General features: G+C 40.7%; 4 protein-coding genes across 4 annotated transcripts; 3 read left to right on the top strand and 1 right to left on the bottom strand.

Annotated features, from left to right (window-relative positions):
- Positions 1-2,452: 2,452 nt before the first annotated feature.
- Positions 2,453-4,446, top strand: BCIN_01g04870 (hypothetical protein). The gene is made up of 5 exons (XM_024690499.1): positions 2,453-2,688; positions 2,752-2,880; positions 2,956-3,171; positions 3,303-4,066; positions 4,123-4,446. The coding sequence occupies exons 1-5, from the start codon at positions 2,638-2,640 to the stop codon at positions 4,190-4,192; spliced, it is 1,230 nt and encodes a 409-aa protein (XP_024546268.1). The 5' UTR covers positions 2,453-2,637; the 3' UTR covers positions 4,193-4,446.
- Positions 4,447-6,191: 1,745 nt separating this feature from the next.
- On the top strand, positions 6,192-7,207 carry BCIN_01g04860 (hypothetical protein). Its single transcript, XM_001548319.2, has one exon. It carries the CDS (start codon positions 6,310-6,312, stop codon positions 6,748-6,750), a length of 441 nt encoding a protein of 146 aa, XP_001548369.1. The 5' UTR covers positions 6,192-6,309; the 3' UTR covers positions 6,751-7,207.
- A 240-nt stretch (positions 7,208-7,447) lies between these two features.
- On the top strand, positions 7,448-9,958 carry BCIN_01g04850 (hypothetical protein). The gene is made up of 4 exons (XM_001548320.2): positions 7,448-7,860; positions 7,954-8,058; positions 8,140-8,971; positions 9,018-9,958. The coding sequence occupies exons 1-4, from the start codon at positions 7,827-7,829 to the stop codon at positions 9,775-9,777; spliced, it is 1,731 nt and encodes a 576-aa protein (XP_001548370.1). The 5' UTR covers positions 7,448-7,826; the 3' UTR covers positions 9,778-9,958.
- Positions 9,959-9,960: 2 nt separating this feature from the next.
- On the bottom strand, positions 9,961-12,082 carry BCIN_01g04840 (hypothetical protein). The gene is made up of 5 exons (XM_024690498.1): positions 11,579-12,082; positions 11,146-11,518; positions 11,080-11,092; positions 10,957-11,027; positions 9,961-10,908 (listed from the first exon to the last, which is right to left on the bottom strand). The coding sequence occupies exons 1-5, from the start codon at positions 11,854-11,856 to the stop codon at positions 10,090-10,092; spliced, it is 1,554 nt and encodes a 517-aa protein (XP_024546267.1). The 5' UTR covers positions 11,857-12,082; the 3' UTR covers positions 9,961-10,089.
- Between the last annotated feature and the right edge of the window lie 16 nt (positions 12,083-12,098).

Here is a 12,098-nt window from a genome sequence, read left to right as displayed (position 1 = left end):
CAAAATCTACCATCCTCGAATCACTTCTCGGGTTTCTCTTTTTCATGAAACCTTCACCCTTCTATCTTTTGTCATACTCACTCTCTACAAAACGAATCAACGATACTACCACCCGACACTTCACGCTGTCATGGTCGGCACGATATTCGATTTAGGGAGGTGTGCTGTCAGCCAATTGCGAGCCCCCATTCCTTATACTCCAGAAATGCCTCAATCCATCCACCGATAACATGCGTGTACGTAAGAATCGAGAATATATAGAGTAATGCGGGAGTAATCAAGTTTTTAAGGTTCAATTCATTTGTTCACATTGCTATGGTGTCGATAGGGTTTCACATTGGCGCTAGCCCGCAGTCAAAGGAGCAGTAAATCAAGAATTATGAACTTCACTGATAGACACAAGTTAGAAACACATTGCTCACTGTCAACAATCTTTAGAAATAACAATTATGTGAAGCCGGCTTGCGATATCATATCTAATCTCTAATATAGCTAAGCAACCCTAACACAGGCGTGGCACCACCTCACTTTCACTCCATTCCGAAAAGAGGAAAGACGAGCTGCCACAAATGGCCCACAACTAACAAATCGTCAAAGTTTTGACCGGCACAGCAAGGAAAGACTTGACAACAGTCCTAACAGTCTTGCTTCTGGCCACTCTAGCAATCCGATTATATTGCTGGATCTGTAACCCCAAGAATCCGATCCTCCGTTGGCCTTGAGTGTGTACTAGAGCACACTTCCTGCTTTCTGGAAGCCCGCGCCATCCTAGTTGACGATGACGTATATGTCGGCGGTGGAGCTGTTGTTTATTGTGATGGAATTCATTTGACTATGGTGGTCAACGTTTAAATTGTATCTCTTCAAGATTTATTTTTTTGCTTGCTGAAAATATTTTAACTCAAAGAAAGTATACCGAGATAATAATTCTAGGAATAAAAGTATCTGGATAATTTGATTCTACAAATTTATATTAAATTTCAACTATCTAGTCTATACAGACTATAGATCTATTTAATGTTAGATTTCATTTCTCATCTGTTTTCCCCTGATTTCTAATTATACTACTTTATATTCCAGATTGTCGCCTTGCAATAGTTTCTCTATTATACTATCCATTTAAATATAAGAATGTGTACAAAAAGAGTCTTTCATACATCAAGATTAGCACCTCAAGTATGAACAATGAAAGTGAAGGACCTAGATTTATTACCACTTTTCAATTTGACACGCACGTTTTCCAAGACGTCGCAATACTATACTTTCCAAACACTGTTCTCAACCGCAACGATGAATAGCTTCAGTCCTGTCTTCAAAGTGCAGAGTCGAATTGCATGATGTGAGTTGATAAGAGGTAAGAGACAGGTCAATCTCTCTTTCCTCATTCAATTATTAGTTAAGTGATTAGAAAAACTAAGTTACACAAAGTAACACCATGCAAGCGGTACTGTCGGCTCATGTCGGAAGCAAAACACACATGGGTCGGCTAAAAGCTCATAGTTACATATGACAGTTTGTATACTCATAAAACCTTTTTTAGATCAGAGCTAAGTAATTGCACAGCGTTTTGATGTCAAGTGTTATTTCACACTAGTAAACTTTAATAAGGTTAATTTCGGCCGAAACAAGGTTGTCTATCACAACCACTATCCGCGTTGCGGATATTCGTTGCACGGCCTACTCATGAGAACCTAGCTGTTGGTTTTTGTGGTCATATCCCCAATCTAGTTTACTATCTCCATTACTATCTGTTCTACACTCAAAGTGACCGAGTGACGTAGCTATCCTCTGTGATATCAATATACAACGCTGATAAAACTAGATGCCTTCAAGAATCTACGGAAAAACAACAATCGAAGTGATTGTGAAGGTCAGAACAACTCATTAATTACCTTGAGCACCAAATATGCATTCGACACGATAGCCAACTGCCTATTTATCTGATAACTAAGCATGTAAAGAGATTTGAAAACAACAAGATTGAGAATACTGTGGCTACGATAAATAGCTCAAAAATGGTGCAATAGCTTCAATGAATGGCGTAAGGATAGCGGAGAGTAAAAAGAGGCATAAGTCATGGGAACGTACTTTCTTAAATCTGTCTGATAATTGGGGAAGTTCAGATGCACATGCAAATGGTCAGAGTGGAAAAGACAATAGCAAGATGGAGCAGCTGGAGCTGAATAAGAGGAGCATAGCAACTAGACCAACAGAAACACCTTCGAGCGACCACCCATGTCTAGAGTTCGAGCACGTAATGACGTCCACTGGGGATGGAACGAAGAATAAATAGAAAAATAAAACCCGAATCGGAGGTGACCACGACTTTATGGCTTTTGTATAACGGCAGTGGAGCTGTTCTGAATGAGATTGGTTCCTCCGGATCCACCTTTTGATGGTTAGATATAAAATAATCATCAAGCAGTTCTAGATTTCAAAGCTCTCGGTCCCAGGTCAACTATCGACTCATATAAAGTCAGGTATAAAAGCACCTTTCTTCCTAGAGGTTCTGACCATACATCGATATAGTACGCACATTTACCTATTCTTCTACACATATTCCATACACAACCAGGAGTAGGTTGCTCAAAGTTGAGTATTGACTTAAACAAAAAGGTGTTTTATTTCACCTAGTCGATGATGGCGCCTTCTAGCAAGAAAGTAATTAATGCCGGAGCGGAGAATGTTGTACGTGATCATTCTTTAACCTTATAAGCATGGCTTTGATGATTCTATTTTAACCAGCTATAGTCGTATTTCACACCTGCTCAGAATCCTCCATCAGGAACAGCAGTGGATCCTTTATTGAAGGCCCAAATCATTCCAAAGCTTTTCCAACCACTGAGCATTAGAGGCGTGACCTTTCAAAACAGAATTTGGGTGTGTACTCCTAATCTCAAAGCTTTGTGTCGTTACATGAGGAAAGAAAATTAATGATTTTGCCTTTTGGCGTAGGTTTCGCCATTATGTCAATACTCGGCTGAAGATGGGAAAGTGACACCATGGCATATGTCCCAAATTGGTGGCTGGGTCACGCGTGGTCCTGGCCTTACTATGATGGAGGCAACTGCTGTTTCAAAGAACGGGCGGATCGATCCCAATGGAGTAGGACTCTGGAATGAGGAGCAGCTTGAATCTTTGAAAGCGATTGTAGATTTTACACATTCTCAGGTACGTAAAGTTCGTTAAACCACACTACGCTTGTATGTTTCGGTTCTATAATACCCGTTCCTCAATGCGTCTTCTTTTCCACAAAAGAATTCCCTTTTTTAGGCAAATACTGATATTTCAATGTTCAAAAGAGCCAACACATCGGTATTCAGCTCGTGCACGCAGGCCGAAAAGCTTCCACAGTCGCAGCGTGGTTGGGAAATGAGAATGCAACCAAAGAGACAGGAGGCTGGCCTGATGATATTATCGGCCCAAGTCCAGTGCCCTGGGACGAAAACTCTTTCATGCCTAAAGAGATGACGCTCTCTGATATTGCAGATTTCAGAAATTCTTGGGTGAGCTCTGTTGAGCGCGCTTTGCGAGCCGGATTCGATGTCATAGAGATCCATGCGGCTCATGGATTTCTCCTTCATCAATTCCTAAGCCCTGTCAGCAATAAGAGAACAGATGAGTATGGTGGTAGTTTTGAAAATCGCATTCGTCTGCTTCTCGAAGTAATTCAGGACACAAGGCGTACGATACCCGAAACAATGCCTTTGTTCTTGCGAATTAGTGCAACAGATTGGTTAGAGGAAACTGGAATTGATGGTTGGACTCTTGAAGATAGTGCACAACTATCAGTAAAAGCTGCAAGTTTGGGCGTGGATTTTATCGATGTATCTTCTGGTGGTTCCCATCCAGAACAAAATTTCAAACTCGGCCCCGGATACCAAGCTGGCTTTTCAAAATACATCAAGAATGCTGTCAAGGACAAAGCCTTTGTCGGTGCTGTTGGTAACATCACAAATGGCGTACAAGCGAATGGACTTCTAGAAGAAGGCCTCGACGCCATCTTCAGTGGAAGGTTGTTTCAGAAAAATCCTGGTCTGGTTTGGTCGTGGGCGGATGATTTGGGGTAAGATTCCACCGATACGAACCATCCATCCATAGAGACTACTAACCTAAGTTTAGGATTGTTGTACATGCTGCAAGACAAATACAATGGGGATTTAGAGAAATTCCTAATCCATTCACAGCCTAAAAGTTCTAGCGAATAGTACATGATTTTCGCGTGTTTGCCTGTTCATCTCCTTAGATCATGCCATTATACAGCGCAAATATAGGATGAATGGAGAAGCAAAATAAGGACGGAGAGGAAAATGGTCTTACTCTTGTAAAGTGTAAAGGATATAGACGATGTGGATACACAGAAAACTTTCACAGACAAATCTATGCTGTCGATACTTTGCCCTTGTTTCCTTGATTGAAAAGCTAAGCTAATAATTTGAATGATTATAACGTGGTTTATCAGTGAGTGGGTCATATCAGTGAACGGGTCATTTGAAAATACACCAAAATTAGATCTTTTTCAATATTCTTATTTTAATAACTAATCATTATTTTCAAAAAAGAAAAGAATATCAAATAATAATAAAAATTTAACTTTTTAGAAATCGAATTTTTATATAAATATTCTTATTATATTATAAAAAAAGTGGAAATTGTCACGATTTTCATTACAAAAAAGTTATTCCTTTAATAACTATTATAATAATTTAAATTTCTAATAAATAATTAGATTTTTATAATAATTATATAATTAAATTTTATGTTTTCAAATTTTATAGAATTATATTATTAAATAAAGAAAGTGCACGGTTATACACAGACGAATTTTGTATATAAAATGAGATGATCCATTTACTGATATGACCCACTCACTAATAAACCACGTTATATAATATAAACAATTGTTAAATGCTTTTTTTAGAACTGGTTTTTTTTTTTTCAATTATTCGATATGTTTTTTTACTTAAAGAATAATGATAAGAGTATTTATAAAAAGCACCTCCTTTTCACTATAAATCAAAGTAAGAGATATTGACAACCAAACTTCTTCTTACTTTCCGCCCGTGTTCAGCAATTCCTACAGGGTTGGTGGGATGATGTAGACATTGGCATGAAGAGGCATGGCTATTTTTGACTGGTGGAGAGACACATGAGCCGGATTTCCTGGGTTTCCAATAGGTGAAAGTTGGTTCGGTACAGCGAACAGAAATCTTTGAGCGAGCTGATTCGAATTTCAAGGACTAGAGGTGGCTTTATAGAAAAAGTCGTTAGTATAGAACCGAATGCACACAGACTATGACGTCTTTTTGTCTCAAAAAGACACTATGAAAAGTCTTCGCATATACTATAGTCAACCTAATAGCTATGCATAGTGATCAGAGGTGAATCAATACATAGCGACAGCGAGGTACGGGGAGGCGACGCACTTGAGGCTTAAAACACACAAACGTAGGAGGTCAAATTAATAAGAGGGAGTAAATCGGATGCATTTTCAGTCTACAGGAGGAGAAACTATAAATATTGAATAACCATGTCACGTGGTGCTCGGGTCACGTGTTTACTCACACGCTAAAGTTGGCAATTTATATTAAAAAAAAAACTAGCAATCTACACTAAAAAGTTGACTTTTGTCACTTTTTGTCCCAAAAATGCACCATAATAGACTAAATCTCTTTGTCTCCTTTAATTGCCGAACAATCAAACTACCGAGAACTTTTGAATTAGTGATCATGGCTTAAATTATAAAGTTGACAACGCATACGCTGCCGGTAGTTACTTCGGCAATCTCCCATGAAACCTTACAGTACTGCTCAAAAATTGGAACCATTCCCCGAGAAACATTTCCGAATTTAGAGTTCTTTCAAGTCTCGGGTGGACAATCTTTACCAGGTATGATTAGTGATGAGAACTCGAATCACATATGGATACAGAAGCTATCTTCAAAGAATAGACTTTAGTCTAGTAAATCCAATAAGCGATCATAATTGTTGATTTTAAAATCTCACTCAGCCTTTCGACATGAATGTATCGTTCAGCCTATCCTCTAGCGAAGCAATGTCTCACCAGAATGATGAATATTAATCACAGAATGATGAACAGTAATCACAGAATATTGAATAGTAATCACAGAATGATGGATAGTAATCATGGAATAAAAGTAATCATTTTGATATCATGTGACCGAAGTTATCGACGCGTATATATTAAAGGAGATGGATGAGAGCTTGTAGCAAAAGTTTTCTCAACTCGCATTTCAATACTCTTGTTCTCGAATAACTCAGTCCACAATCACTCAAATATCTAAAAACCATGCCTCTTTGGATTATTCACCACCCCAAACATGTATTTGACGATGAGAATTCCAAAAAGTCATTGTCACAGGACATTACCAAACTCTACACTGATGTCGGTCTGCCCGCTTTCTATGTCGTTATTGTCTTCACGGAGGTCTCGGATGTAAACATGTACGTTGGCGGGGACCAGGCAACCACACCTTTCATTCGGATTTCAATCGACCATATCGCAGTTCATATGGAAGGCCCAAAAGTCCATGCGGAATGGACTTCGAAAGTTGATGGTGCACTTAAACCTCACATTGAGGATAAAGGGTACAACTGGGAATATCATATTGACGAGACGGAGCGTCGGCTTTGGAAGATCAACGGGATGTACGCACCGCCATTTGGTAGCCAGGCAGAGAAGGAGTGGGTTGCTGCGAACAAGGCGTTGCCCTGGGAGGAAACGGAGTGAAGAAACCATCCGAGACCCAGATTGGGGTATATGCATTGTGAGGAGTTGGTTGTTATGACTACAGTCGGGTGATGACGAAGGGACTTAGGCTCAGAAGGAAGCCTCCTGTATTCGGGGGGCTAACCTCTCATGCCTAGATGATAGCTTATATTTAAGTATAGCAATTTGGATACACACAGAAAACTTCCGCAAGCAAATCTATGTTGTCGATACTCTGCCCTTGTTTTCTTCGAATTTGCGTGCATAAGTTAACACACTGGGCATACCCTCGAAGGAATCTCCTGAGTAGATACACTTCTTGTTGATCCCTATTCACGGCTTTCCTGGCCTTGAGGATTAAGACAGTGCACGTGGATCGTGAGCGAGTGGAGGCGTGGCAGTAATACTTGTTACAACCTCAAAAACTTGGGATTTTTGAATACTTTATCTTTCTTTGTAGTATAGAAATTGAGCCGTACGAGAGCTTCTTCTATCTTATTATGATGCTTCCGATAGCACCTATTGCTTTCAGTGATGTGGTTTGTATGTTGCAAACTTCAACAACATTGAAGTGAGGTTAGAAGAGACAAGCTCGGACAATTGAATGCCCCGTGCCCATTTGATCAACCTCGCAGAGTGTCACGTGTGATGTCTTCCCTTGTATCACTTCACTGCTCATTGCTTGTCATGAACAATCTTGTTATTTTGAGAACACAAAGGCAAGCGAGGGCAGTACATGCTGTTAATTGTAGCATCTGCATGACAGCTAACTGATGTGCTTGATGGTTGAATGAAATACGACCAGTTTCTAATCTTATACATGTGACATCGTACTTGCTTCGTTCCTGCCGTGTTTGTGTTTGTGTAATGCATCCTATGCCTCGCAAGGTTTAGGGAAAAAGAGGTATGCTTGATCAATGGGGTCACAGTTACCTATATTATCCATTCGCCATTGGAACGATATATTGAGCTTGGGGTTCACTCTTCTCAACTTTCTCGGCTTTCTACTACACCCAAAATACACACAACACGAAACATAATAATATCGAACATCGGATACAAAACACCACAAATCATCTTGTCAGACATTCGAACGCATGCCTGAGGTTGATATTGTTGTCATTGGCTCCGGTAGGAACTACGTTATATTCTCCTTTATCATGGAATACTTTACCTCTTGCGTCTGAAATTACGAATCGCTGACTTTCATATAATGTTCCATAGGCCTAAGTGGTTTGGCATTTGCTAGATTCTATCTTGATATTCATCCAGCAGCAGAACTAGTTATTATTGAAGAGGACAGATGCCTTGGTGGTGTATGGAGTCAAAGTAAGCTTTGCTAACCTTCTGGCTGTTTCCCTCCACATCTATTTTCATTCTTATATACTGAGTTTTGTGTGTAATATCAAGGAAGATCATACGACAATTTCTGGTGTCAAAGTGGCCGTCGAATGTCTGGATTCTCCGATGTCCCTCTTACTGTTCCCGAAGATGCGCCTCTATATCATGATACATTCGAAGCAAAGTATGTTACCAATTATCTCGAGGAGTATGCGCATAATCATATATACAATGGAAAAACTATGTTTTCTAGGATAAAGTTCTACTGTAAAGCTGTCAACACCAATAAAGTGAATGATATATGGCTAGTCACAACAGAGCTTCCAATCTATCTCAAACAAAAACGTCCAAGTCAGCCGCCCATTGTCTATACATGTCGCAAGCTTGTTGTCGCTACTGGTCGTACTTCGCATCCTAAGATACCTTCAATCGATTGGGAACCGAGCATGAGATTTGTTCGTCATCAAAAAGCTTTTGGAGAATTATCACATCAGCCATTACCTTGGGCCAGCGGTATGCTATTTTTTGCAGTTCTTGGCGGCGGTAAGTCTGCTGCAGATATGGTCTACGAGTTAGTTAAGAAAGGTCAGAACGTCAAATGGATTATAAGAGCAAGTGGAGAGGGTCCAGCTCTACTTTTTCCTGCCCCTGGCCATGGGCGCTACAAGAATTCAGTCGAAAGCTCGGCAACTAGGCTCAAAGCACTCTTTAGTCCCTCTCCGTTTATGCCAAACACTTGGTGGTCTTCCATGATTCGTATCTTACTTTATGGAACTCGCATTGGAATAAGCTATATGATTAGGAGAATCAGGAACGTTGATCAATATTGTCGTAATATAGCAGGATATGATAGCAGACCAGGATCTTTATCGGGATTTAAGTTTCTTGACTTTAGTTCTTCGTGAGTCTGCCCCAGTTATGTGAGGAAACTACACTGACACCATTAGTGCATTTTGGTGTACTGGACCTGTGGGACTTGTACAGCACGATGACTTCTGGGAAACGATATCTCAGAATGTTCAAGTTTACCGGAATGACGTTGTTTCTTACCAAAACAACATCATAACTTTAGACAATGGCAAGCAGCTTATAGCAGATGAGCTATTACTGGGAACGGGTTGGGATCCCCAGCAACAATGTTTTAGCGATATACAAGCTCAATATCTCGGTCTTCCCCACTTTGAGCCAATGGATAGTGTTGAAGAAAGATCGTTATGGGAGAAGCTCTATGAGGAGGCAGATCGTCGAGTCATCGCCAAATTTCCACTCCTTGAAAACCCTCCTCCACACCAGAATCGTGCTTCCCCTGATACAACAGTACAAAGACTATACAAAGGTATCGCACCACTTGGAGATGATTCAATCGCATTTCTAGGGGCTATAGATATTTCCAATTCTTTTCGTGCCGCTGAAACACAGGCTATCTGGACAACAGCATATTTTGATGGCAACATAAAGCTACCTCCATTGGAACAAATGGTAAAAGAAGTCGCTTACATGGGGGCGTTTTCGAAACGGAGATATCCTACTCATGGTCAAAAGGGAGAATGCTTCTTCTTTGAGCTTATTTGGTATACGGATGCTTTGCTTCATGAGGTTGGCTTGAGATCGCATCGGAAAGGATGGTGGGCTGACTTAGTGGAACCTTGCCTTGCATCGGACTTAAAGGATATAAAGGATGAATACAAGCAGAAGTTTGTATTGTAAGCTCTCTGCTAGTCATGCCAAGGGTTACTCATTGGCTTTCGGTGGATCATGGGTAGGCAAATAGTGCTTCTTCGGATTTCTGTGAACACTTTTTGAGATAGCTAAAAATGGCTTCCACAACTTCTAGCTTCTCTTCTACCAATTCGCCCATGTAGGGACCACTTTATATAAATTCCATTCAAGTATCTAATTAAGTGCCGCCTGGCTTCTCGTCAACTCTTTGAAAGTAAATGGACCCCCAAAGTTTCTTCGCATTGTTCGCTCTTAATAAGTCATGAATATCTGACAATTAATGTCTCCCAAGATTCCACATCAGAGCTTCGGTTGAAAGCGTGGATTCGTTCTAATTCTCTCCCCATATCTCAACACTAGCAAAGCAATCGGCACAAATCCTATCGCAATGAACGCCAAAACACTATTACCCCATCCATACCCCAAATGATCATACAGAGGATTAGCACTCAAGGGGATCAAAGTTGAACAGATCGAGCGGATGATGGTACATGCTCCAGTAGCGCTCGCAGCATAGATAGTATATGTGTCCACAAGATACATCTGTACTGGCAGATAGCTAAATAGAATACCAACCGCAATAACCATACTTCCAAGAATAGGAACGATCCAATGGGTGTGATATTCAAGAGACCATCCGTACCAGAAAAATCCGATGGGTAGGAGAAATGCACCGATGAACATGGGTGGGAGACGATATTCCGGGCGCTTGTTGTTATTTTTAGCTTCCATCTTAAGCATATAACGGTCGGAAAATCGGGCAAAGGTTAGTTGAGAGAAGAGGAAGCCAAACATGAGACCGAGATATGCTAAACCGCTTTCTCCGGGTGCAAAAGAGTAGTTGTCTTGAAAGACGGTGCCGAGGGTCGCGAAACATACCATTCCGTAGGCGTTACTGAGGGCGCTGTAGAAGCCTACAAAGGGAACGATGGGAGAAAGGAAGAGCATTTTGAAGGGTCGGTTCCAGGCTGCTTGAAGAGTTTCTCGAGGATTTCCTGGGTTTGTGATCTTTTGACTTGTGGGTAGGTCTTTCCTATCATTATTTTGCTTCCGGCTTAAGACTACTGGTGCATAAGTCTCTTTTAGAATGATGAGAGATAGAGAGAACAAAACACCAAACTACTTAATTGTTAAATATCCGAGAGTGATACATCTGGGATCACTTACAGCAATCAATGTTGAGTAGAAAATCCATCTCCAACTGATGCTTTCCACGATATAACCACCGATGATAGGACCTAATTAGATGAGTGTTTTGACCAAACTATGAGCCAAGAGCCAAAAACTGACCAATCGTTGGCCCCTTTCAACAGTTAGCAAAAAGCCAGATCGTGATCATATCAATACTTTACATACAACAACAGGCCCCGTAGACATAATACTCAATGCCAATCCTCTTTGTTCCCTGGGAATAAGATCCGCCACAATTGCAGGACCCATAAGTACGAACGTGATAGCCGCAAGACCCATAATAGCACGGAATACGACAAATAAAGGAAGACTCTTGCTTGAACCACAAACAGCTAGAGCTAACATAAAGCCAATGTATCCAGGGTATAGCACAGTCACATGTCCGTATAATTCACTTATTGGAGCGATGAGAAGAGGTCCCAGACAGTAGCCTATAGTGTAGATAGAGATGGTGAGAGAGGCAATTGAGCCATTGGTAGAGTGAAAATCAGCCATTATGGAGGGGAGCGCCGGCTCGAATGCTGAGGTACATGTTGATCTGTAATAGTTAACTGCTAGTTCAGGAGGATTTGGAATAGTGTGCCATAATAAGCCCTACGCTATGAAGTTTGTGACAACGAGCAGAATTATAGTTGTCCATTTGCGCGTAGAAGACCAGTTTGTTGGATTCTGAGGATCAATTGACCAATTTGAGAGTGATGGATTACCATTGTTGAAATCATGCCCAGTGGCAAGTAACTCTGAGGCCTGCTTTTCATTTTCTGAAGAATGGATGGCATTACCGTGTGAAGGATGCAGTGAAACCTCTTCCGCGCTTGTATCATGTACCTCGCAAAGGGAGTTTGTACATGGTGTAAGTTGAGACCCCGATGTCATTTTAACAAGTAACAGCTTTTAACACGGGGAACAATCTCAGAAATAAAAGCCACAGTTTGATAGATTCAAGCCGATGGAAGACTCAAGATCACAGAGGAGATTGTTGTGGGAATCTAGTTGAAGTATCTGTGGAAAACTCAAATTTGCCTTCGGGTATGACTGATTTCCTTACGAGGCACGCTCTTAAATATCTAGCAATATCTTGGACGTTCGGTGTTACCGATCCACCTCATATCGTGATT

This window comes from Botrytis cinerea, chromosome 1, assembly GCF_000143535.2.
Source record: "Botrytis cinerea B05.10 chromosome 1, complete sequence".
Taxonomy (NCBI): Eukaryota; Fungi; Ascomycota; class Leotiomycetes; order Helotiales; family Sclerotiniaceae; genus Botrytis; species Botrytis cinerea.
This window is presented reverse-complemented; position numbering and strand designations above follow the sequence as displayed.

Bases quoted from the DNA above. Each gene is read 5' to 3' on its own strand.
- BCIN_01g04870 (XM_024690499.1), top strand. From the start codon at position 2,638: ATGATGGCGCCTTCTAGCAAGAAAGTAATTAATGCCGGAGCGGAGAAT. The intron at 2,881-2,955 runs GTGTGTACTCCT...CTTTTGGCGTAG, and splicing joins CCTTTCAAAACAGAATTTGG to GTTTCGCCATTATGTCAATA. The intron at 4,067-4,122 runs GTAAGATTCCAC...ACCTAAGTTTAG, and splicing joins TCGTGGGCGGATGATTTGGG to GATTGTTGTACATGCTGCAA.
- BCIN_01g04860 (XM_001548319.2), top strand. From the start codon at position 6,310: ATGCCTCTTTGGATTATTCACCACCCCAAACATGTATTTGACGATGAG.
- BCIN_01g04850 (XM_001548320.2), top strand. From the start codon at position 7,827: ATGCCTGAGGTTGATATTGTTGTCATTGGCTCCG. The intron at 7,861-7,953 runs GTAGGAACTACG...AATGTTCCATAG, and splicing joins TATTGTTGTCATTGGCTCCG to GCCTAAGTGGTTTGGCATTT. The intron at 8,059-8,139 runs GTAAGCTTTGCT...TGTAATATCAAG, and splicing joins TGGTGGTGTATGGAGTCAAA to GAAGATCATACGACAATTTC.
- BCIN_01g04840 (XM_024690498.1), bottom strand. From the start codon at position 11,856: ATGACATCGGGGTCTCAACTTACACCATGTACAAACTCCCTTTGCGAG. The intron at 11,519-11,578 runs GTAGGGCTTATT...TAACTATTACAG, and splicing joins GTTGTCACAAACTTCATAGC to ATCAACATGTACCTCAGCAT. The intron at 10,909-10,956 runs GTAAGTGATCCC...ACAATTAAGTAG, and splicing joins TCTACTCAACATTGATTGCT to TTTGGTGTTTTGTTCTCTCT.